The 24,193-nt window shown below is 40.4% G+C and overlaps 1 protein-coding gene across 2 annotated transcripts; it reads left to right on the forward strand.

The window, feature by feature from the left end:
* Positions 1-1,699: 1,699 nt before the first annotated feature.
* Positions 1,700-23,109, forward strand: ppm1bb (protein phosphatase, Mg2+/Mn2+ dependent, 1Bb). 2 transcript variants are annotated; one of them, XM_063892903.1, is made up of 6 exons: positions 1,700-2,081; positions 12,013-12,855; positions 14,603-14,720; positions 15,267-15,378; positions 16,108-16,165; positions 21,685-23,109. In XM_063892903.1, exons 2-6 carry the CDS (start codon positions 12,025-12,027, stop codon positions 21,712-21,714), a joined length of 1,149 nt encoding a protein of 382 aa, XP_063748973.1. In that variant the 5' UTR covers positions 1,700-2,081; positions 12,013-12,024; the 3' UTR covers positions 21,715-23,109. The 2 variants fall into 2 exon arrangements, with proteins under 2 accessions (XP_063748973.1, XP_063748972.1); XM_063892902.1 differs by lacking the exon at positions 21,685-23,109 and adding an exon at positions 17,939-20,935.
* The last annotated feature ends 1,084 nt before the right edge of the window (positions 23,110-24,193 follow it).

Genomic DNA, 24,193 nt, shown 5'->3' on the forward strand with positions numbered 1-24,193 from the left:
TACACTCGTGTTTATGCCTTAATCCCCTAATCCCAGTTTTATTCCTTCCAGCCTAGATTTTTTTTCTTTGCATGTCTTTGTTATTGTAATGAATGAAAAATCTGTATTCATAATGTGTGGAACAATAAAGAGATCTATGAATTATTTTAGCTTATTTAAAATAAAAAAGCCCTTGTACTGTAGATTAAAGGGTTCAGAATACTTGCAAAGAATCTGTATGATTGTCTAATCGTTTATCTTGGAAAGGCCTTATTTGAGAGGTCATAGCCTCATCTGGCTGCTCCACACTGTTTCTCCTGATTTCTGTCCAAGAACCAAGTGTGTGTAAAAATAGCGACCTGATGTGAAACCGTAAGCAAGAGAAAGCTTAAAAATGGTGCAGACAGTGGTAAGAAAAAGAAAGCAAAGAGGGAAATACTACTTTGACCCAGAGGGAAGTTCAATATTGTGCCTGGTGGTAATCAGGCTTTTGCTACAGTGTAAGTTTGCAGATGTGTGTTGTGTCATGATTAAGTTTGAGGTGCTTCCAGTCTAATCGGCATCTCTCCTGTGGCTTCAACTGTACCACCTGACCGATGATGCAGCGTAGTCAATGTTCATAACTGTCGCAAGTTGTCACAGAAATAGTGTAGCTGCATGTTGAAAACACAATAAGTTATTAAAAAAAAATACATAACACAAGTTATTTTTGAGAAGCTGGAAATTATTATACAGAAGAAATCAAGACTTTATAAGTAAACAATAGCCTATATGATTTTGAGGAGGTTCAGAACTATAAGACTAGCATTTTTAAGGGATGTATAATGTTGATTATTTTATTGATATATTGACTAATCTTTGAAGCTCTACAGTCAATCATATTGGTGTTTAAATAATAATTAGCTGCTACACAAAAAGGAAGCAGTACTTAGATGTAAATAAAACTCAACCAAGATGCCCCATCCTAATTGAATTCCTAAAGATTAATTTAAATGAGCTTGACAATAGTCCCGTGAGACATTTTGTCAATTTATGAAATGTGTTGGGATTTGAGGATAAAACTGATCCTTCAATTCCTAAACATCCTTGTAATCATTATGATATTTAATAAGGTGTATTTTTAAAATGATTAATCGTTCAAATGTGCAAGTGCCTTGACAATGGTTGGGCTACAGAGAGTATGGGAAACATCACCGTTACGTCATTTCTTTAAATAGCATAATTTCTCGAAAGATTAACAGTAAAATTGAACAATTATTACTTCTATTGGAGCCTCCCACCGGAGCCCTTCATGGATCCCTGCTGTAATTTAATTAGGTTGCGCTTGTTATTTTTCCGGGGCACACGTGAGCGTGAAGCACATTCCAAACATGTAGAGGATTATGCTAAAGTATTTAAAATTCACTGTGAAACCTTTGATTTAATTTGTAATTTTATTCTCTATATACCGGTTGCATTTGATCTACTCCCACCACAGCGTGAATGTTTTTATTTCAAGAGTGACCCCGCCTATCTAGACTTGCCTCGGCGTACGCCAAAATACGTTACGAGTCTCTTATACATATCAAATGCATCATAGAATTTCGGTTATAGACCAATGAGAATCTAGTTTTGGACAGGGGCAGAGCTAATTGACAGAAGAAGCAGCCAATTAACAGACGTTTCACCCTGACGTTGTAACCAATCACCAAGCATATGCCAAAAATAACACCTCCTCTTGTTCAGCACCCAAAGTCGAAGGATAGCTCTGGCCTTTCAATTGAAGAAAGTGCTAGATTTGTCAGTGTTGTATAATATAACCAGTTCTCAGTGTCCGTATTTGTTTTGGATCGATCGGAATAGTCTTCATTTTATGTGAGAGACAGAACTGGCGTCAAACATGCGTAAAAATCAACGCTTTCCAAGCAGGGAACCACCGAGAAAGGAATTATCGCCGCTCATCTGAGGCCAATCTCGATTATTTTTGTCAAATAAGGAAACATAACATAGCTAGCTAGCGAACGTTAGCTCCGTAGATAGCTAGGTAACCGAAATATCTTCACACAAAAGCAGAATCCAGCAGGTAATCAAGATTGGATCTACATTCGCAACAGCAGGAAAACGTAAGTAGCATGCTAGTATGTGCGCTAACGTCATTAGCTTGAGTTTGACAAGCTGGGGAATTGCGTTGGCACCAACGACAGCTAACTGTTAAGTTAACATTAGCAAGTCAGCTAACGTTAGCTCATATCAACACACTAGCAAACTAGGCCTTTCCGTAGAGGGAGCAGTGTTAAGTGAAATTGAGTTCAGCATGTGGTCAGTGGATTGGTATTTAAGACAGAAACGCATTTCCAGAAACAATCAAACGGTCCATGCAACATATATCGTGTTGTGCAATAACGTTTGTGTTCAATCAAACAATTGTCCAAATAAAACCTGACAAATCATCTGAAGTTTCAAAGTAACGTAGCTAACGTTAGCGCCAAGGCTTGTGAACCTATTTTGAATGAAGCAAATTGATAGTAAACATATGTTTAACAGTTAAACGACATGTTGGCCTTCAGTGTTTAGTCTGGTCCCAAACGAGCTAATCTAGCGTAGTGTAGGCTACACAGGCTATAACCAGCTAATGACAGTTTAGCGGACTTTGGCATATGGGTGTCAATGGTTAGCTATGTGATGTTAGCTTGGCCGTGTAAAGGTATTTCTTTCGATATAACAGTATATTTAAAAAATCGCACAGCCACAAACTAATGTGAGAACCATTAATTTCAATATGTAGCCTAATAGCGATATTAATGTCCACACTTTAGCGTTATAATGAATGAACAGACTGCATTCAATACCAGTTAGATAGCTAACTTACTGTATGTTCTGTTGTGTATGCAGTGACCTTAGAGGGTAATTGTAACCGCAAGTCCACCTTTAACGTCTAGTATCTTTGTTGAAGCCCGTGAAATCAGTCAGTACACATTAAATATAATCTAAGCAGATAATAAGTCATTTTAATCACAAGCTGCTGGTAAGGTGTTTACAACCAGTCATGTTTTACTGCGGCAGTAGCACTGCTCCTCCCAACACTTGAGCGGTCCTCTACTGCTCATTATTTACCTATAATATAGAATATCAAATTGTTTACTTAGGTATATACCAATTATAGCATAACTGCTTTTTATAAAGCTCAGTTGGTATTGTGAAGCTGGAAAACTGTCTATAACAGTGTAATTATAATAACAATAGCATGGAGATAAAAACTAAACATACAATTAGCAACTACTATTAACAGTTTCTACTATGTATAAACTGTTACCATTGTTTTGCATTTTAACTGGTCAGGAATAGTAGAACACTTCAAACTTTGCTATTTGTGCCACAGTTGCCACAAACATAGGAATAGATTGTGCTGTACCATCAATCAACTGATGATACAGTAACCCCTTTATATGTTTATGTCTTTGGGAAATATACATCTCATATGCTCTGCTCTATTAGGGAGGGGCAGGTCTATAGGCACAGGACAACAAGGTTTGACCTGAACATTAATTATTGCCATTACTCCTTATTTTACTTTAGATATACAGCAGTATAGTGCTGCATAATCAACTATATCTGATGTTGTTTTAATATTTACGATAATTATATAAATATATATATAAAGAGAGAGGGCATCCCACAAGCAATGCAAACAGTTATCATTCAAAAAATGTAATGTCTCCTGAAAGGTTTCCTATGAATTATGTTAAAAGTGAACATTTCCCCTTCCCATCTGAAGAAGAGTGTGAGCAGACCAACTAACTTTTCTTCATACCTTTACATTTGGAAAATGTTATATGACCTTAGATGATCAGAACATTCTAAATGTTTCTAATATATTGTAGATATTTGTCCTATTAGCTAAGGCTTATGATACATTCACATTCATCATCAATTTTGCATTGTGCAGAATTGAAATGTAGCCTTGCAGCCACCCTGCTCACCTTCTCTAGAGTATCAGATTGCGATAAGGTGCACAGGTGACCCTGCATATGACATCACTTGGTGTTGGGCTTGTGCCCTGCATGCTAGAGACGGGAGGAGTTAAATGGCTGATAATCTTATCTGACTCAGCACTCGGTGTGTAAAGACTAAGGAGCAGATGGAAAACGGTGTCGGTATGAAATTGAGACACTAAGCAAGCTTATTTTAGAGTTTAACAGATCTTAAATGCTGTGGATGCACACTTTTAGTCTCAAAATGCTTTAAAAATAATGTACATCTCAATATGAGCCCACATTGGTCCTCCATAATGGGGAAGAATTTCCACTGAAACAAATATTCTCACTGACAAACTAGTTTTACCTTTTTAATTGGAATAAGTTAGGCAAATGTGCTTATGTGGGTTATTGTGTTAGGGTAAGGAGAACATAGCAACATGAAGGCAATTGTGTAACATTTACCATGAAGGCATGCAGATTGTATTTTTTCGTTTTGTAAAATATAAAGGTGTGGAATATAAACTTTAGCATTGTGGTAGATTTGCAACTTTTATGGATTTCATCAAGTAGTAATTTACAGTCTTAAGCTCATCAAATATGTTATGTTTTATTATCCTCCTACAATGGTAAACTTACTGAATACCTTTAGGGTCTTTGACCAGACAAACAAGACATTCAGATGATCAATATTCAGTCACAAAACTTGTGATTGAATTGATCACAGGGAGGGGAAGGATCCATCCATAATGAAAGTAATTATTCTTGCAGACCTAATATAAAGTTGACCTAAGTAACTTCATATTCATTGCTGCGGTTTATGGATACCTGTTCTTTAATATTTGTTCTTTACATTTTTTGATGATTTAGTTAAGTTTATACTTATCTTGATAATGTTTTATGTAGTTTATAAGTCTATTGTGAAGGAAGGTGCTCTTGTTGTTTTATGTGTAAACTGCAGCTGGATTGTAGCTGGACTGTTTATTCCTAAACATCCAAACAACACAGAACCTTCAAATTTGATCAAATTACTCTATAACTGAAACAATGAGTCTAGTAATTGATGAGTCAATCCTCAGAAAAAGCATCTGCAACAAATTTGTTCGATTGATCACTACTTTTTTTAAATGGAGCACATTTGCACATATCTGCTGATCTCGGCTTTTCAAATATTAATGTATGCTGCTGTTCTATAGTTTATGCTATTGAAAATGTATTATCCTTGGATTTTGAAGTTCTGGTTTGTCAAAACAAGATACTTGAGGTCCACTTGGACTCTCAGACCTCATGAGGAGCATGGACTGTATGTCAAAAACAAAAATGATATTGATCGTAAAAATAATCATCAGTTGTGACCCTTGTTGTCTCTCCCTTCGCGTCGTGCCATGTCAGACAAGTAAGTTTTGGTTGTAAATGTTGGTTCCCCCGCCCTCTCGGCAGAGGATTGGCCCTTCAGATCTTATCTGTTGTGAAATATAAAAATGAATTTAAGGTCCGTCACTTTACAAAAGGAAAAGATATTCGTATTTCACAGATTTCCTCTTTTTCTTCAATGATTATTAGTCAATTTAGGTTAAGAAGTGTAAACCTTGTTATAATATTTTTTTGCATTTCTTTTATTGTCAGAAATGTTTGATTTCATTATCTATTCAGTAGTTTTAGCAACAGAGAATATACCTACTATAAACCTTAGATCATTGGAAAAAAATTGCAATTTAACGTACACAATATAAATAAACACAATACAGTGCATTCAATTGAAGCCAATATCACATCCAAATCTTTTTGCACTGTTAATGTAAACAATAACCTTAGGTCTCGCCTCTTTTGTCACAAGGATCGCAGAGATTTACCTAAATCAATATAGTTTTGAAAAAACCATCATGCCTGTCAAGTGTCACTTTTCATCGAAGTAAAAACCTATTGATTGGCAGAGGAAACAAATGCATGAGAGCAAGTGGGAACCATTGATTTCCATTGACTGGTACGGTCCAGGAGTTGTATGGTCGACCTTGGAAGCACCCTGCGTCAGATCAGTTCACAAAGGACAGAAGAAGAAATGTTGTGTTGAAGTGCTTCATGTTGGATCTTTGCACCCTTTTGTCCTGTGCAATAAAATAAATGTAAAAAAAGGGAGGCAAGGTCAGAGTATAAGCTAAATTGGTTTCAGCAGTTAAGATAAAAAAGACCGCGTTAAATATGTAACACTATGAATTTCATGTTTGTGAATGGACTCAATAAAAAGGTGTTCCTTTTTAGAAATCCTTACTGATACACAGGGGATCAATTCCACTATATGAGCTGTGTCCCAATTTAGTGTTGCCTGCTCCAAAGTCCGTATTTCAAGACTGAACACGTAATAGCAGTTCGATGAGGCTGTCCCATTCCAGAGGCTTCTCCAAATGCGGCTGTGAAATTTGACCCGGTGTATCCTCTGCAGTCCTCGCTCACTATCCTACAATTCACCCTGACTCGGTTTGTTTAATGGTGCGTTCACTAGGTCCTCTTCACCTCGATAATATCGGGAAAGATCACATATTAGTGTCATAATTACCAGGTATATTCCTTCATGTGGTCGTCAGTCACCGAGTCATCACATGGTGTGGATATGCAGCACCTGATTTAATGCGTAATTATATTTGTGCGTCTTTAGAGTTCACATTGTGTATCATTCATGTCCTTTGTGCTCCTTTTCAATTACGCCCGTGTAGTGATTTGGTGTCAGAGACCATAACAAATAAAAATAGTATAAAACTGAACATCAGTAAAACATCATACTGCCTCTGTCCTCCATAGTCCGATTGTGAAAATGGGTTAAGTAAGATATTCCACACGCCTATCTAACTCAACCCATCTGAATTGCCCTTTGGCTTGTGTTTCAATAATCAGTATCCATGATTCTTTGCCTTGTGATAGGAAGACATTTATTGTTTAAATTAAATCTGTTACTGTGTTGTTTACTGTAATAGTCAAATGTTGGCCTGGAAACATATGCAGTGCCATGCTCAGGAGAGGGCAGTGGGGTTGAAGCGATCTTTAGTGGTTCAGTTCGATCGTAGGTCCTCAAACCTCTCAGATTGTGACTGAAACAATATTTATAGAGATTTCTGAAAAATAATTTTGTTGTCCTTGTCTAAGCATAGCTTTGCTACGTAGTTCCTATCTGAAAACAAGGTAAGCCCACTACCAGCCAGCCTGAGTTAAGACTGCAGAGAATGTGAGTCGATATTGAGATTATGTTTTCTTAAGTAAAGACAGTGTATTAGCGTATTATCCTATTAGCAGAAGTTAGCAGGCTTGCTAGACTGCGTGCCTAATGTTCATATGTACCAGTTAAGTACACATTATCTTCTGCAGTTTGTCCCGCTGTTTTCTCAGGCCTACTGCAAAGTCACAAGGCACATAAAGGTAATGATTAACTTACCAAGAAACAAGTAACTAAAGCTTTGTCACAATAACATGAAGGAAAATAAATGGGCTTGCTAGCATGTAAGCTAATGTAGCTAACTCTTGATGCTAGCCAGTTATGGTTGGACTACATTTAATTATTTACGGCTTTATAATTTCACGAAATGCAGAAACCCCGGACTTAGTAGTGACAGTTATTACTAAAACCAAAGTAATCTAATATATTGGGATTTGCTCAAATGTGGATGCAGATTTTCAGAGGGAGTTTTCCCTTTTTTAAAAACATTTTGTCTCCATAATGCCTTCATAAAGACGAGTGAAAATATATAAACTACGCTGCTAAGTTTTGGTGTCAGGTATCAAAATATCTGCTTCTCTTCTTTCTTTCATTTTTTAAGGGCTCTGCACACACAATTGTGTCTATTTTAATGAACATAACTCATTGATAATCATTAAATAACATATCTGATTATTACTTTGTAATTTGTTTACATTTCAGTCATCCACCACATTAATTCACTTTATTTCTGATGCTGATCTGCTTAAACTTTTAAACACAGATTTAAAGAAATGTCATACACAGAATCTAAAGTATAAAACGGAATTCTTGGGCCATAATAATAACCTGTATTTGCTGATACTGCGTGATAAGCAGTTTCGTATAAGATGTTCTTGTCTGTCAGCTTGTTACTTATATAGTGTCCCTTTCTATAAGGGCTCTCAAAGGTGCCATACTGTAGAATGGAAAACTGTATTTACCTTGGCCTAGTTGAATAAGGAGAGTTTGGTACATTGAACTGACATACCGTGAACCTCAAACACCATTGTTTCCTCCTTCACGTGCAAATCATGAATATGCATATCACAGCAGTAAAACGGGCGAATTACAACAATCCCTGTGTGTTACATCACACATGGCAGTCCAGCCCCCACGTTTGCATACACCAGCTACTGGAAACGCTAACACTTACCACTCCGTAACGTTGCTCTCCAATCTCCGACCAACTGGCTGTTCAAATTCATCGGTTTCCTCCTCCGATAAAGGCTCAAACCTGTAAGGTTGGATGCCAATAGCCTCCATGGTTCATCTCTCACAATTTCGCAAACTTCATTTCTGTGGGCTCTGAGGCAGCCATGGATTGCTCCTTGTAAACCAGCCAATCAGAGCAGAGCTCGTCATAATTACTTAATGAGCCCCGAAATAAGGCAATTCAGCTTGTTTCATTCTAGGACCAAATCATAGGGTTGTAAATGTGCCTGTAAAACCGCATCTGGACATTTTTTGGATTAACCAAAGTTATATACCTTCTTTGTAGAGAACAATTTAAAATACCAGATAGATGCATTCTATGACCACTTTAATGGCTCAATGTCTTTTTCAGTTATTCATAAAATGCAACACCAAGGGAATTGATAATACTCAACAAAATGTAGAATGTGGGTTTGGCATTTTTCTGGAGAAACACTTGAATGTTTTTTATTTTTGTTTGTAAAGCACTTTGAATTGCTGTGTGCTGAAAGGTGTTGTATAAATAAACTTGCCTTGCCTTGAAATTACTTTAATGATATTTTTTAGGTACAAATCTTAGAGAAAGTTAGTAGCGAACGTACAGATAGTAATCAAATCTAAATCTTATGATCAACACACCAAGCTGATGACTCCCAAATCAGCCTATCATATTGCAGTATGCTCTATGCACTGATGTGCTGGAAGCTGTATGTTAACCTTGCTTCCAGGATAGCATTAACTTATTTGTGCACTTCTCTCACAGCGGCACTCAGGCTCTCTGCAGCATTATGTAATCCCCGAACTTCCACTTCCCTCTTCGTAGCCAGTGGTTTTTGGCAGACTTGTACGTCTTTGCATGAGGGGGTGTTGATTCTCGACCTGTGGTTCCAGCCCGGGTGACAGCAATTTTGAGGGGGTGAAGTGGTTAAGAATTCCTTGTTTCAGTCTGATGTCTCAATGGAGATATTTTCCGGTGTATTCTGTGTGTATTTTTACCAGCAGTGTAATAAAACAATTGTCAGACAGAGGAATCTCATAGTATCTGCATGTGTTTTTGCAGGCTGCATGTCTCCTTTCAGGGTCTGGCTGCTGCGACTGCTTTAATGGATGGATGATGCAACTCCCCTTTCCTCTCTCTAGTGTGTGTGTGTGTGTGTGTGTGTGTGTGTGTGTGTGTGTGTGTGTGTGTGTGTGTGTGTGTGTGTGTGTGTGTGTGTGTGTGTGTGTGTGTGTGTGTGTGTGTGTGTGTGTGTGTGTGTGTGTGTGTGTGTGTGTGTGTGTGTGTGTGTGTGTGTGTGTGTGTGTGTGTGTGTGTGTGTGTGTGTGTCTTTTAGAGCGAGTGAGGGAGAGACATAGAGAGGGGGATGTCGCTGAATGAAGCTTAGCCTGGATGTTTGCCCTGCAGGGTGGGTGGTTGCTAGGCAATGGCAGTGTGTTTGTTTTATTTTTAGAGAGAATCACTGCTGGTGAACATAACAGATTTCTCTTTCTATCACACACGTATGTGAATACACTTCCTTCCCATACATGAACATGTAGGTAATTGTGAGTGGCAGCAGCTAGTGCTGAGAGCGTGATAGAGGGAATCCTGTTCATTCAACCCTGTGGCAGAATGGCAGTAGAAATGTGAATGGCGTGTCCCGATGCCCCACCCTGGACATGAAATCCAAACCGGCCTGGCATATTTATAGAGCACCTTTTTCTCGCACATAGACTATGACACTGCACACATGCGCAGAACAGACATACACACATACGTTCCTCCTAAACCAGCTGTAGTCACTCCTTGCATGTACCAGCCTTTTTTGGGCACATGCCTGTCATGCCGTGTGTGCACTCGTGGGAGGTAACGCGGGAAGAGAAATCAATATGTTGAGCAAAAAGACATGCACAGAGCACTTTCAATATTTCTTTTGTGCTTTATATTGATTTTGAGGTCTCATGAGCTCTAAACCAGCCAACCAAAACATACTGTAAGTACCTTTCAGCCGTAGTTGATGACATTTAGGTCCGAATTGATTGGTATTATGGGAAAATACAGTGCAGGTCAAAAAATGCCAAAGATATGGTGGTGTAGGGCTGTGCATGAGGTGCTGCTTGTCTTCGGGTACACTTGCTAGTAAATTACAAACAAAACATTTTTGACCCAATGAATAAGATACTACTAGCATGAACACATTTAAACGTTGCAATTTTAGGGGCTTTTTCATTTTTCGTGTACAAGAAAGAAAAGAAGCTCTTCAGTCAGGCCTTTTGAGGCTCATACGGATAAGTTATCTATATTTTGGAAATATTTCCATGTTCCACAGTGGAAAGCCTCTGCCTCATAGGAACACCTGTATCAAAGTGTTTAATTCAACATATGAAAACATTATTCTATACTTAAACTAACTTCAGTAGCAATTCATTACAGTTTCACTCTGCAACTAAATTATTCATATTCTGTAAACTACCAACTTGAATTATTAGAAAATCTAACTGAGATATCAATTTATTTTTTATTTTTTACAAATGTATGCATTCTACCAGGGCATGACCTCAGTTTAAAGCAACTGCCTCAACTAGCTCTTTCAAAAAAACAGAGGAGGCTGTTGGTCAATAAATTACATTCAAGCTTCCTGCTGAACTTTGTCTTTCGGCGTATGATAAACCCTCAAACTCATGGGTCTGTCGCTCAAACTGGACTTCCTGGATTGCATTTCATTGTCAAAGAACAAAAACATGGACGCGTGAATTCCCATTCAGCTCGGCAGGTGAACGCCGTGCTAATTCAGTTATGGGATGTCCTGCCAACAAGTCAATGGTACTAACAGCATTAGTTACCTGGTGTTCGAAGTTAGAGATGTTATGTGTGCTCACATAAGCTTTACTGCTGCAGTGTAATCCTCGGCTCTGTGGTTCCTCCTTTGCTATCTTTGTCTTGTTGTTAGGATCTCTGGCTCTCACCATCCCTCGAGTAATTAAAAGCACTCTGTAATCACAGAAGAAAGCAACCTTCTGAACTACTGCCACCAAAAACTGCTGGTTTGCAGAGGGATGATAAATAATATTTAAAATATGATATGATCTGAAAAAAGGAAAAATTGTTACTCTACTCACATATGTTATATCTTAAACATTAAATAAAAAGTACTTGTAATATAATATGTGAGAACATATTCTGGGTTTAGTCTTGACTCTTTACGAGTTAGATTTATGTAAATCATAATTACATGTCAACTACAGTTATGGTAATGCCTTTTTCCCTTTTCCCTTTTCTTTCCTTATATTTACTGTCAAAATAAATAAAAAACAAACACATTTTTAAAATTTCTATAAGAGTTTATACAGACTAAATTCCAATTCTAGTTCAGACCAATTTTTGACACATGCTTATTTTTCTCACGACTGACTAGTATTTTATCAGTTTCTAAAAGAATGCCAAATGATTTTATCACTTTCTAAAAGACCTATTTGAGCTTTTCTGGACTGCAACATATACACCAACATGCAATATGATAATTTGAGTCATTTATTGGTCTACCTCTTTTACTAACTCTGTATAAAGTCAGTACATTTATGGTACAGTAGTGCAATGGGATAAAGAATCCTCTTTGTCCTCACTAGTGATGGTGTAATCTTAATCCTATATTTCTCCCTTCCCTTCCCTTGGTTAATCTCCAGCTATAGGCAGCAATGGGTGCATTCCTGGACAAGCCGAAGACGGAGAAGCATAGTGCCCACGGCGAGGGCAATGGGCTGCGCTATGGCCTGAGCTCCATGCAGGGCTGGCGGGTGGAGATGGAGGATGCCCACACAGCGGTGGTTGGCCTCCCCCATGGACTCACCGACTGGTCCTTCTTTGCTGTCTACGATGGCCACGCAGGCTCCCGGGTGGCCAACTACTGCTCCGGCCACTTGCTGGAACACATCTTGTCAGGAGGGGCCGAGTTCAGTTCAGGATCCGGCTCCGTTGATGGCGTGAAAGACGGCATCCGCTCGGGCTTCCTGAACATTGACGAGTACATGCGCAGCTTCTCCGACCTGCGGCAGGGCCTGGACCGCAGCGGATCAACGGCTGTGTGCGTGTTGCTCAGCCCGACCCACCTCTACTTCATTAACTGCGGCGACTCGCGGGCCGTGCTGAGTCGAGACACCAAGGTGGGCTTCTCCACCCAGGACCACAAGCCCTGCAACCCCCGTGAAAAGGAGCGCATCCAGAACGCTGGCGGCTCAGTTATGATCCAGAGGGTAAACGGCTCCCTGGCTGTGTCCCGGGCCCTGGGGGACTACGACTACAAATGTGTGGATGGTAAGGGCCCAACGGAGCAGCTGGTGAGCCCCGAGCCCGAGGTGTGCGTGTTGGAGCGGGCAGTCGAAGGAGACGAGTTTGTGGTGCTTGCGTGTGATGGAATCTGGGATGTCATGTCCAACGAGGAGCTGTGTGAGTTTGTCCGCTCTCGACTCCTGGTGTGCGATGACCTGGAGAAGGTCTGCAACTCGGTGGTGGACACCTGTCTGCACAAGGTGAGCTTTTATTTCTCATTATTTATTTCTTCTACCAAGTGTATACCAAGTTACATGCTTTTTAGATTACTCTTTAAGTTAACAGTTATTGAACATTACTTAAATTGAAATGCCAATGTTAATAGTTATAGTTAGTTAGTTAGATAGTTGAAATCCAGTGTGTGTGGGACAGAGGGTTCCCTAATCAGAGCAAAGCACTACAGTGTAGCAAAGACTGCAATGAAGGTCAAGGGAAGTTAGATTTATCTGACTGCTTCTAATAATTGATGATGCATTCATCATTAGTTTTTCCTCCTATTCTTTTAATTTGAACAAGATCAAAAGTAGTTTTCATCCTAAAAATATAATATACAAAATGATAATAATGATAATAATAATGATAATAATAATAATAATAATGATAATAATAATAATAATAATAATAATAATAATTCATCTTATTTGAATAACTTAATACATTGGAATACATTTTGCAAACCTGCATCAGAAGATTACAAGATAAGCTAATGTTCTCTCACAGTGAGAGATTATTAATAATGTATTATTGCTTTCAATTCAGTCCCTCCCTGTTGGCTCTCTTAGCAATCGATCCAAACAAAAGCACCAATTGTTTTTTTTACTCGTCTGAACTCATGCACATCTTGGACTTTTGCCTTCCCAGCGTCACCTATTTTGTGTCTCCAGTACTCCAAGAACCAACAAGTGCACAGCAGCCTAGTTATTTTTAACCTACTGGATGGGTAATCTCAAGTAACAGCCACACGCTGTCATAAATCTCCTCTGCTGCCACTGCCTTTTGTGATATGTGTGACACTGCACACTTACTGTAGGCTGCTCTGACCACATTGACTTTTACAAGGTAATCACAAGGTGACTATACATTGCTTTAGAGCAAGAGCTCTATCTGGCCACTAACTGTTTGTGTCATGTAAATGAATATGTTGTCAGTGTTCAGGAAGTGGCCTCGAGCCATAGGCCGAGCTTTTCTGTTTGGATAATACATTTTGCATTTAACTTCAATGCAGTGCTTGAAAATTGTTGACATCCCAAACCATTTTTTAATACCCAGGGGAAGGATTGATGAGCGGACTAGTAACAGATATGATAATCAATACTTACACCATCCATAATGCTCTGTACTGGACACATTCGACTGTAGATATAAAAACAGCATGTCTAAACTTTTCTCAGCAGGATGTTTACAGTATTGTTTTTTTTCTTCTCCTGTTTTTACAAGTAATGACACTTTTTTTTACATTTATTTTGACAGGGAAAGCCCTGATGGAGTTAAAACAAAACAAAAATGAAGAAAAATTAGGAACATTAGGACTGCCCAGTTTACTTTTAAGGGTTATAAACATAGACTGTAAATAAAAATAGATGACACCTCTACGCTCCTACCCACTGTACAAAAGTGACGACAAAAATGATCCCAGGAAGGATACACTGCCATCTTTTGACATAATTTGGAGGCAAAGTAGTAGCGATTGAGCGGCTGGAGCCACAATATTGAGGTCCCGCCCACTCAATTGCGCGGGCCAATCACAAGCCGAACATGACCTCAACTTGTGAGTGCGAGCAACATAACAGCTAACGTTAGCACCACGGTAGCTGTTGGGCTAGTAAGACACAAAAACTAAACAGAATGTTTTTTTTTGTCTGTAGAACTGACAACTGAAAATAAAATGTAATTGGATGGATTCAAATGTGCTCGTTTGTTCTGTCTCTACCTATCCTGGTGCCGCAGGGGAGCAGGGACAACATGAGTGTGGTGCTGGTGTGTTTACCCGGAGCGCCCAAGATCTCAGAGGAGGCTTTGAAGAAAGAAGAGGAGTTGGATAAGTACCTGGAGACCCGTGTTGAGGGTCAGCAAACACAACTCATGTTCACGTTCACACCCACACACACAGAAATATGCATTATTCATAATATTGTAAGGTGCAGTTACAAATTAGTCAAAGATTTAAAAAGATGCTATGGTGTTGGCAGTTGATCATATTTTTCCTATGCCTTTTTTTTCCCTTCCGCCAAGCATTGTTAAGGACTATTTTAGTAATGTTTATATTTAAACTGACTGCTGTATTTGTGGTAGATTATTATAAATTGTTCAGTAGTTGCAGTTAAATGCTCAGATTTATTTCTGGGCCCAGCATTGTTTCGATGCCTTTTTTAAAAGTTGAAACAAATGGCTTCATATTGTTTCTATGTGCTTCACCTGGGCAAAGTAAACATTCTTTAGGTAGAACAAGTATTTTAAAACAGTCACACACATACACACACACACACACACTGTGATTTTTCCACCACCATGGAGGACTTCTCAAACTCTGCAGAAAAAGGTAGTGTCTTAACTCCTACATCTACAGCAGAACCTCTCACTAACCCCTGGTGCTGTTTGTGTTTGTGTGCAGAGCTCCTGGGGAACTGTGGGGAGGCGGGAGTCCCTGACCTGGTGTCTGTCCTGAGGAGCATCGCCTCAGAGAACATCCCCAACCTTCCACCTGGCGGAGGCCTGGCCAGCAAGTAAATAAATACACAGCCTGAAATACATTTCACTCGCAGAACATGTTTAAACGTTATGAAATTTGACTGTCCACATACATTATGTTGTGAAAGAAACTTCATAAGGAAATGTACCTTCAAGATATCAACCCTTAATCATTTGTCAGCAATAACAAACACTTAATTTGCATAGCAATTTGAACAGAGTAAATACATTATACAATAACAGGGCTCATTATCAATGAATGAACTCTTTCCCTGGTTAATCATTTTGTCTAAAAAACCCACACACCTGAATTAATTTGAATGTTTTGATCTCATTGTTCTTCCAAACATCCATCCCTTTGTTTATCTGATAAAGTCTTTAGAGCTGAAACAATTTGTTGATTGCCAAAAAATGTCACCTTGAAGACAAATCACCACAATCATCTGGTTTCTTTTCTCATAATGAATAAGTTTGGCTTTGCATTGTCCTTCATTCTAGCAGACAGAATATATGTGAGTTTAGCTCTGTTGATCTCCTCCTAAACGCTCCTCAAAACACTTACCTGTGAAAATGTATATAGAGATCCTGCAGGTCTATTTATACATGAATAGCGGATGCTCAAGTATTGACTCAGCTGCTTTCTTAGTTCCATTACAGAGTGAATCAATACACATTTGCAAAGAATGAACAGAGACCGTTTGTATTATGTTGGGAGTTGTCCTCTCCTCTGAGCAGCGAGCTGTCTGCTGTTTGTGTGTTTACAGACGCAGTGTGATCGAGGCCGTGTACAACAAGCTGAACCCTCACAGAGAAGAGGAAGGGGTGAGTTGATCAGTCTTTAGACCCCTCACCTCTCAGACCTTTCACCTCCCCCCCCTCAACATGTAAACGCACACCAGCCCAGACAAGTGTGTGTGTGTGTGTGTGTGTGTGTGTGTGTGTGTGTCTGTGTGTGTGTCTGTGTGTGTGAGATTTAAGTGTGAAAGAGGGTGGAGGATAGACTTGGCAGAATTACCTTGGCAAGCCCAGTGAAACTCATTTGTCTACATTCTATGTCAAAAAGCATCGAAGCGTTGCGGTCAGTCTTGTGTTTATCATTGAAATAGTATTGTTTTAGGACCTCCATTAACCTCATAAACTCCTCAGAAACAAACGCCCACAAATATTGATGACTTTAATAGATTTTCAAAAATCCCAACACCCAGGGCAAGACATATAATAATAATACTGCTTGGAATCAAAGTTGAACTATCGGACACAAGGCGTCAATGACGCCTTTCTGTGTGCTTGTACAACGAAGGTTTCAAGTTTCCACATCACACTTATGTTCAATTAACACGTTCATACATGTCTAAAACTCAGATTCAAGTTGAGCACAGAGAAACTTTCCTTCTGAAGCAGACGAAGGGGAAGACAGTCTTCTGCTGTAAAACTCTTTGCACGTTGAAGCTAGTTAAGTAATCATGACAAAAACCCTTTTCTGACAGCGCAGGGAATTTAAAAATAAAGATAAATATCACAGTGCTTCTAAAAAGTGGCTAGCTGAAACTTACAGAGGATATAAAGTATTACTCTATTATTCTTGTCTTGTTCTCAGTTTAGTGAAAAATCATCCAGAGGATAATATAATATATCTTAATTCCAATTTCTTTAGGAAAACGACTTACTGTACCTGGGCAGAAAAAAGGCAAATCACACCCCCAGCATCAAAATCATGTCATGATTATTCAGGGAAGCTCTATAACCGTTTCAATATAAAAAAAAAAACTAATGCTGTTAACATGACTTACCCATGATCAATAAAGTTCTTTTGTATTTTATTATTATTTTAGTTAAACTTGGCCAGAAATATGGCTTAATTTTAAAAACGCTCAAATCTTAAGATCTGGTATTCTCACTTTGTGACAAAATCAGATGCTCAACACATTCACCTATTCAACCTCAAAGAATCAGGGCTTGAATACAAAGTAAAAACAAAAAAGAATATGCAGTCGACAATGAAGTTTCACATCCACCGCGTTAAAGAAATAGATGTAAAAGCAACAGGGACAGATCCTAATCTAAATCGGAGCTCGGTGTCAGCTTTTAATCTGCGTGGAAGTGTGCGATGTGAGTGTGTTTGTGTACTTGTCATATAAATATCAGCGGAGTCTTGACTTGCAGGCTCTTTTCTCTGGGCTGTGTGTGTACTGACCCCCCCCCCCCCCCCCGCTCTGTTACACCATACAGCGAATATCACAAAGGGTTGTTGGTCACAGGGTCAGAGGTAGCGTTTGCATGGGCTTGTCCGACTGGTGCAAGAATGTCTCTGACGTCGTCACGCTAGTGTGTAGCAGATAATTGTGTTCCAATGATGTGTGTGTGTGTGTGTGTGTGTGTGTGTGTGTGTGTGTGTGTGTGTGTGTGTGTGTGTGTGTGTGTGTGTGTGTGTGTGTGTGTGTGTGTGTGTGTGTGTGTGTGTGTGTGTGTGTGTGTGTGTGTGTGTGTGTGTGTGTGTGTGTGTGTGTGTGTGTGTGTGTGTGTGTGTGTGTGTGTGTGTGTGTGTGACCATGGAGCGTGCCTGTAGAGTCTGACCCCTGGCGCGTGTCACCTCAGGCCTGTGCGGGGGGAGAGGAGGAGAGTGAGGAGGGAGGTGGCAGCACGGCGGCTCATCTGCTGGAGGCTCTGCGGCAGTTCCGCCTGCACCACCGGGGGCAGTATCAGTCGGTGCTGGAGGAGTCCCTTGCCAACTACACCCTGCGGGGGGAGAGTGTGGCGGAGGGGGCAGGGGAGGGAAGGAGGACCTCCGGAGACGGCGACAACAACGGCCAGGAGCAGCCCGCCTCCCCTCCCTCTCCCCGGTCACCCCCACCGTCACCCGCCACTGCAGAGCCGGAGGCCAGCCAAGATGCGCCCGCCCTCGAGTCGGACCCCTCCTCTGACTGAGCACACCCCCGCCCCACCCAGCCCGACCCCAGAGCCCTAGTCAGCTGTGCTACGACCTCTCCTCCTTCCCTTCACCACAGAACTTAAATGGACAGCTCGGCCTCATCCGGCTCCATCATGGTCTGCATAACGACAGCTACCATCGCATTCATGAATATTTCAGTATATTATATTGAAAGGAAATAAAAACGGCCCTCCTGTCCATTCAAGTTCTGTCTCTGAGCCACTTGCATACTTTCCTCCTAATGAGGGCTCTTTTCTTTTGTTTCCCTTCCCTGTCCTCTGACCTCCTCGGCTTGGACTCCCTAAACTTGCCAGACACTTTTACACTCCACACTGATGTTTACACTAGGAACGAATCAATAACCAATTATTATTAGATTCAAAAGTGGCTGGTGAAGCAAAAAATGAACCTTGCACTCCACAGCCTACATTTACCAGTAATGACTTCTGGCTGATTTTCCACCCCTTCCACCCCCGAGCCTCACGCCCCTCCCCACCCCCCAAAATCTGCTTACAGTGGACACACTGACAAAGAGAAGGAGAGGAGATCTCCTGAAATGCAGCAGTGTGTCCACACACTGCACTGTCTCCAGGCCAACTCCGTCTACAGACTCAGAACACACTTTTTTTTTTCGTTGATGTGTGTATGTAAGTGGATGTAAGTGTGTGCAAGTGTGTCTGCGAGAGTTTGAGTGAGTCCAACCAATCTTCACTACTGAATTCTTTTTTAAAATTGGTAGTGCGTGATTATTGATTGTTAGCCCGTTTATCATTTCAGGGATGTTGGGTTGTTCAAACCAGTTTGGGTACAGGAACACAGGGCAGTTAAACCACAGTGGGACACTTGTGTAGGTGGGTTTCTTGTAGTTCGAACGGCATTTTATTTAGATCATTCCATCACCGCATATTCCTCTTTCCACATCACCGCATTTTGTTGCACTGCCTCACAACCACATAGAGGTTAAAATATGTTCCTATATGTGTCGGTAACACTCAAGTAGGGGACTTATTTGAATGAAAATTAGGCTTAAGTAAACAGCTGCGCTAGAAACCCTTTAAGGCTGTAATGCACAGCGGAAAAGTTAACTATTGGATGGATTAACAATAGAAGGAAGCCTTAGTAGGGGAAATGAAAAGGGTTTATAGTTTGTACAGTCTGTGAGTTCTTGCTCTGCATTGTGTGACATGGCTCAACCTTTGTGCTGGATGTGTCATCTTTGTTGTATTACTCTTAGCATATCCTAGCTACTGTTAGCATAGCCCCGTCCCAGAGAGAAGCTGTGCTCTACTCCTAAATGCTGCCTGGTCATGTTAGTAATGAGCTCATAATGAACACATGTTGCTGATCTCTGCTTTATCAGAACACAACTTTTGGATATAAATGCTTTTTAAGATAAGAGGACGCTTGTGAGTTTGGGATGTAGACTAATGTTGTCATTGGTTACATGCTTGCGTTAGCACACTTGCAGCTATTCTGACAAAGTTCATCTTGGAAAAAGTAAAACAGAATCAAACTGAACCTGAGGCCAAGGGACGGTTCACCCCAAATTATAACACATATTACCCATAGTGTCATTTAGCAATAAATATTGTTTTGTTGTAGATATACTTCCCTTAAATATAGAAGAACTAGATTGAACTCAAAAATCACAAACTCAAGAGCAATGTCTGTTTCTAGGAATTGTTACCTGGTTATTTAGGGTTCATGTAGGAACTATTTTTCTTTCTACTGAACAAAATAAGTTTGCAATGACAAAGTATATGGATTAGCTTGACTAACAAGGTCACAATTTCTGAAAAGAGTCCTTGGTGTTGAGTTTTTCAAATGTTTTGGTGCCATCTACTCTCCTTATATTGGACGGGTGGCAGATATCTTCACAGCTAATATCTCCAACATTGGGCAACATACCAAAACAATTAAGATTATAAACAGCACTACAGGTAGCAGGAAAATCAGTATTTTTGGGATTGAATAATATCCCTATAATAATCACTATAGATACTAACTAACATGCTTCAGGTAACAATATGGCTTTTTTTTGGACGACACCCACAGTCTATATGTTTTTCCCAAACACATGGCGGACATTACATCCCTAAAGTCCTAGCTAGTGTGGCTGAAAATATAGCATTTAATCCCACTGTAGGCTTAATGGGAGAGAGTTGTGTACCTGCGATCAGTTCTCAGTGTAGCTGAAGTTTTAATGAAGCAGGTTTTCATTAAATTCCCACTGTTCATGCCGACAGCCGCTGGTATTAACCCTGGGAGGATGTGTTTCAGCTTGATTAAATCCCACACAAAGTATATATCATTCCTCACAGGTTATGACACAGTCTCTACAAAACAACACAAGTCTTTCCTCATTGTGAAAGTTGGAGAACAGACTGAACCTGCAGTGTTCATTCTTCTACTTTGAAAGCAGCTAGAGGAATGTTATTGTAAGTCTGTATAAAGCCCAGCACCCAGTGTAATGCATGCACTGCACTTATCCTTACAATATCTAAGGCACTTAACTATAGGAAGGGGAGGTTATGCTAAACACTGCGCGTATGTATGTATGCGTGTGTTTGTATGAGTTGTATTTGTATGTGGTGAGGTGGGCCAAATGAGTCCCACACACTTTAAAATGACAAATGAACAAATAAAAATGGTTTGAGGTTTAATGCTATGATTTGTGTGAGTATCTCTCTGTAATCTGAATGTACTTTTTGTGTCTTGCATAGGTTTCAAACTTTGCATTAGATCAGGGTTGTGATTAGGCATACAAAAGTCACATTTACCCAATCAATGTGTTGCATCACCTAAGAAATCTTCAAATCCCAAGGGTGGCATTTGATTGAGGGCCATTCCCCTGAAAGCGTAGAGTCTCACTATATTGTGCCGTAATTGTGTCTGTAGAAGTTCTTTTGGCTCTAGCTGAAAATAAATGGTCGCCCTCTTTAAGATTTGAGCTCCGTATACTCGACCCATAATTTCATCTCAGCGGCTTCAAAGACATCTTAATCTGTCCTCTCCTTTAAAAGAATAGCAGCAAAAATAAATGCGTGCCGCTGCATTGCATGAGCTGGCGGCGACGCGAGTGGAGAGCGAGCTGCATAGACTATAGGGACTCCACTCTCTCCATTTCTCCCCCTGTTTTTCAGTCTGACAGTTGGCCTCGTGATTCTCCGCAAGGTGAGTCATCAGAGGTCTGGGTTCTGGTTGTGTTAACGTACAGGCAGGGGGAATGTCACTGTCTTTCGCCATTATCCATTCAATGTGGGTAGATAAGAGGGGCAGTGAGGTTCCAAAATTACCATTGTTTAAGGCATCAGGAGCAGTATCGTTACTTCTGTGCGCAGTGAAAGACGCAGCAACAATAAAACTAACCCACACCTCTCCATCTTTTTTTTTTCCTTTTCACTTTTCACAGAGTGCCGGTGAGCTGGAAGACCCCTGGTAGCCGTGGCGACGACCCCTGTCTCCTCCTGGTGATCGGTGCATCCGCCCAGAGGAGTGTCTCTCCATTGCGCCATGTCTTTCTCCACTAAAAAGGACATGTGGTGTGCGTTGGAGTGCGTGAGTGTGCGTATGTTGGTTGTGCATGTGTGTGTGTGTGTGTGTGTGTGTGTGTGTGTGTGTTTGCAGCAGTGGGACAAAGACGACAACGACAACAACTACACACACACGCATACTGCTTTAAACCTGGAGGAAAACAAAAAAAATCACTTTTCAGAAATGTCAAGATTTTATGAACTGAAAGCATTGTGATGGTAGAGATTTATACCATTGAGGTGTTTTTTTTGTTTGTATTTTTCTTTTCTTGAATGTTGACATTGAACACATGACTTCACAATGACATAAGGACCTTGTGTGTGTATGTGTGTGTGTGTGTGCGTGCGTGTGTGTGCGTGCGAGCGAGAGAGAGAGTTTGTGTGAGAGAGAGAGTTTGTGTGCGAGTGTTTTTTTGTTTGGAGAGGGCCAAGAGAAGACAGACGGTGGATAAAGACTTTGTATGTAATTCTTCTTCTTCTCCTGGACTTTTTTTTCTTTATTGTGCTACTGGGTCTAATATTTGCCTAACACCTTTGCTTCTCCCCTCTTAAATGACACACGCACACACACTCTCTAACACACACAGACACACCATTAAAAAAAAGAAACAAACAACCCAAACCCACCCTCCACTTCCACCTGTGTATTTGATGTGTGCCACCTTCGCAGGGCACTGCATGAGGACTCTGGTTCTACATGTACAGCTTCGTGGTTTTTCTAGTCGACCCGGATTGGACAGCCATTGGTTGAGACTGACTGAACCCGAAGGAGCTCTGCACTCTGATTGGCTCCTGCCGTGTGAGAAGTGGAAATGATTTGGATTTTTTTGTTTGTGATACAATTAGGATGACGATGATAATCATGATGGGGGTAAATGGGAGGTTATCTTGTTCACTGAAGAGCCGAGTGCAAGTGGGACTCATGGAGGCGGGGTCGGGTCGGGTCGGGTGGGGTGAGGGGGGGGGGTGTTGTATCACTGGTTGGACTTCCTGTAGAAGGAGGGTAAGGGCAGGAGGGCGGTGGGTCAAAGGGGGCTTCCCCACCTCCCTCCCCACCTTCATGGTTGGAAAAGAAACATGACGGCGGACTGTCCTGACAGAGGAACATTTTTTTTAATTTTTTTTTTTTAAATGTTGTCCATGAGGTTACTAGCTGCTCGCTATGTAGAGTGAGTGAACTCCCTGTTTTAACCCTGTTCCTGATTCTCAGACTGCATTGGTAATGTTTGTATTGCTGTTGTTTGATTGCACTCACATTTGATTACAGAAAGCGTCTATATATGAAATAAAATACCTGCCAAGGATCAAGTGGTGGCTGCTGTTTTAATGAGAGGTCATGTCATTTCTGGATGATGGGGTACGTCTGAGAGCCTTTTTCACCTCAGAGGCCCGTATCCTGAAGCAGGACCAATCAGATCAAGAGACTGAGGTATAGTTAACCACACTGCAAAAGCTATAGCTGCAAAAAGCTTTTTATATTCCCATCAGGAATGCTGTAATGACACCACACACACACAGACACACACACACACACACACAAGGTGAAAACAATACCAGCCACATGCTGATGCAGCAGGTAAAAATAGACCACAAGACTCAGTCAGGTACATACTGTACTTTACTGTATATCCACAGTGACATACAAAATGTGCAAAATTCAAAAACCTAATTTTAGTTTTACTATATAATCATTTCTTAAACATAAACAAAAAAAGTGAAGTTTGTGGGGACAATAAATATATACACACATTTCATGGCAATCCATCCAATAGATTTTGAGATGTTCCAATACTGACCAAAGTGAGGTAGCAATTGACTGCCATCCCTAGATTAATTACAATACACACACACACACACACACACACACACACACACACACACCCCCCCCCGTCTAATCTGTCACTCTATCATAATTTGAACATAATCCCTAATCATAATCACATCGTATCTTGAAGGTGTTCTCAATCTGGAGTTGGATTATGGGATTGCTGGGCATGTGTGGCAGACTGTGAATGAGCCATCCAAATATATTAGCGTGGTGTTGGTGTGTTTATGCGTGTGTGTTTAGGGGGGTGTAGGGGGTGGATTTAATTTGATGATGGAGGGGTACAGGGTGAACCCTCGCACTGATTCACCCACTAAATCTACTTTAAGCCTAATATTACAAAAACAATAGTCATTGACCTTAAAATGTCCCCCCCCCCTTCCTCCTCAGTTGATCTTTAATCTCTTTCACTTTAATTTGTTTGGGTACAAGTACGTGACATAAAACAAGATAAGACACTGATCTATTTCGTATTTTAGGGATGTTGTGGGACTTGAACTGGCGACCCTAGGGCTCCCTACTAACTGACCCACTGCCTGACAGTAAAACATAATAATAATAAT

Source organism: Eleginops maclovinus, chromosome 10, assembly GCF_036324505.1.
Source record: "Eleginops maclovinus isolate JMC-PN-2008 ecotype Puerto Natales chromosome 10, JC_Emac_rtc_rv5, whole genome shotgun sequence".
Taxonomy (NCBI): Eukaryota; Metazoa; Chordata; class Actinopteri; order Perciformes; family Eleginopidae; genus Eleginops; species Eleginops maclovinus.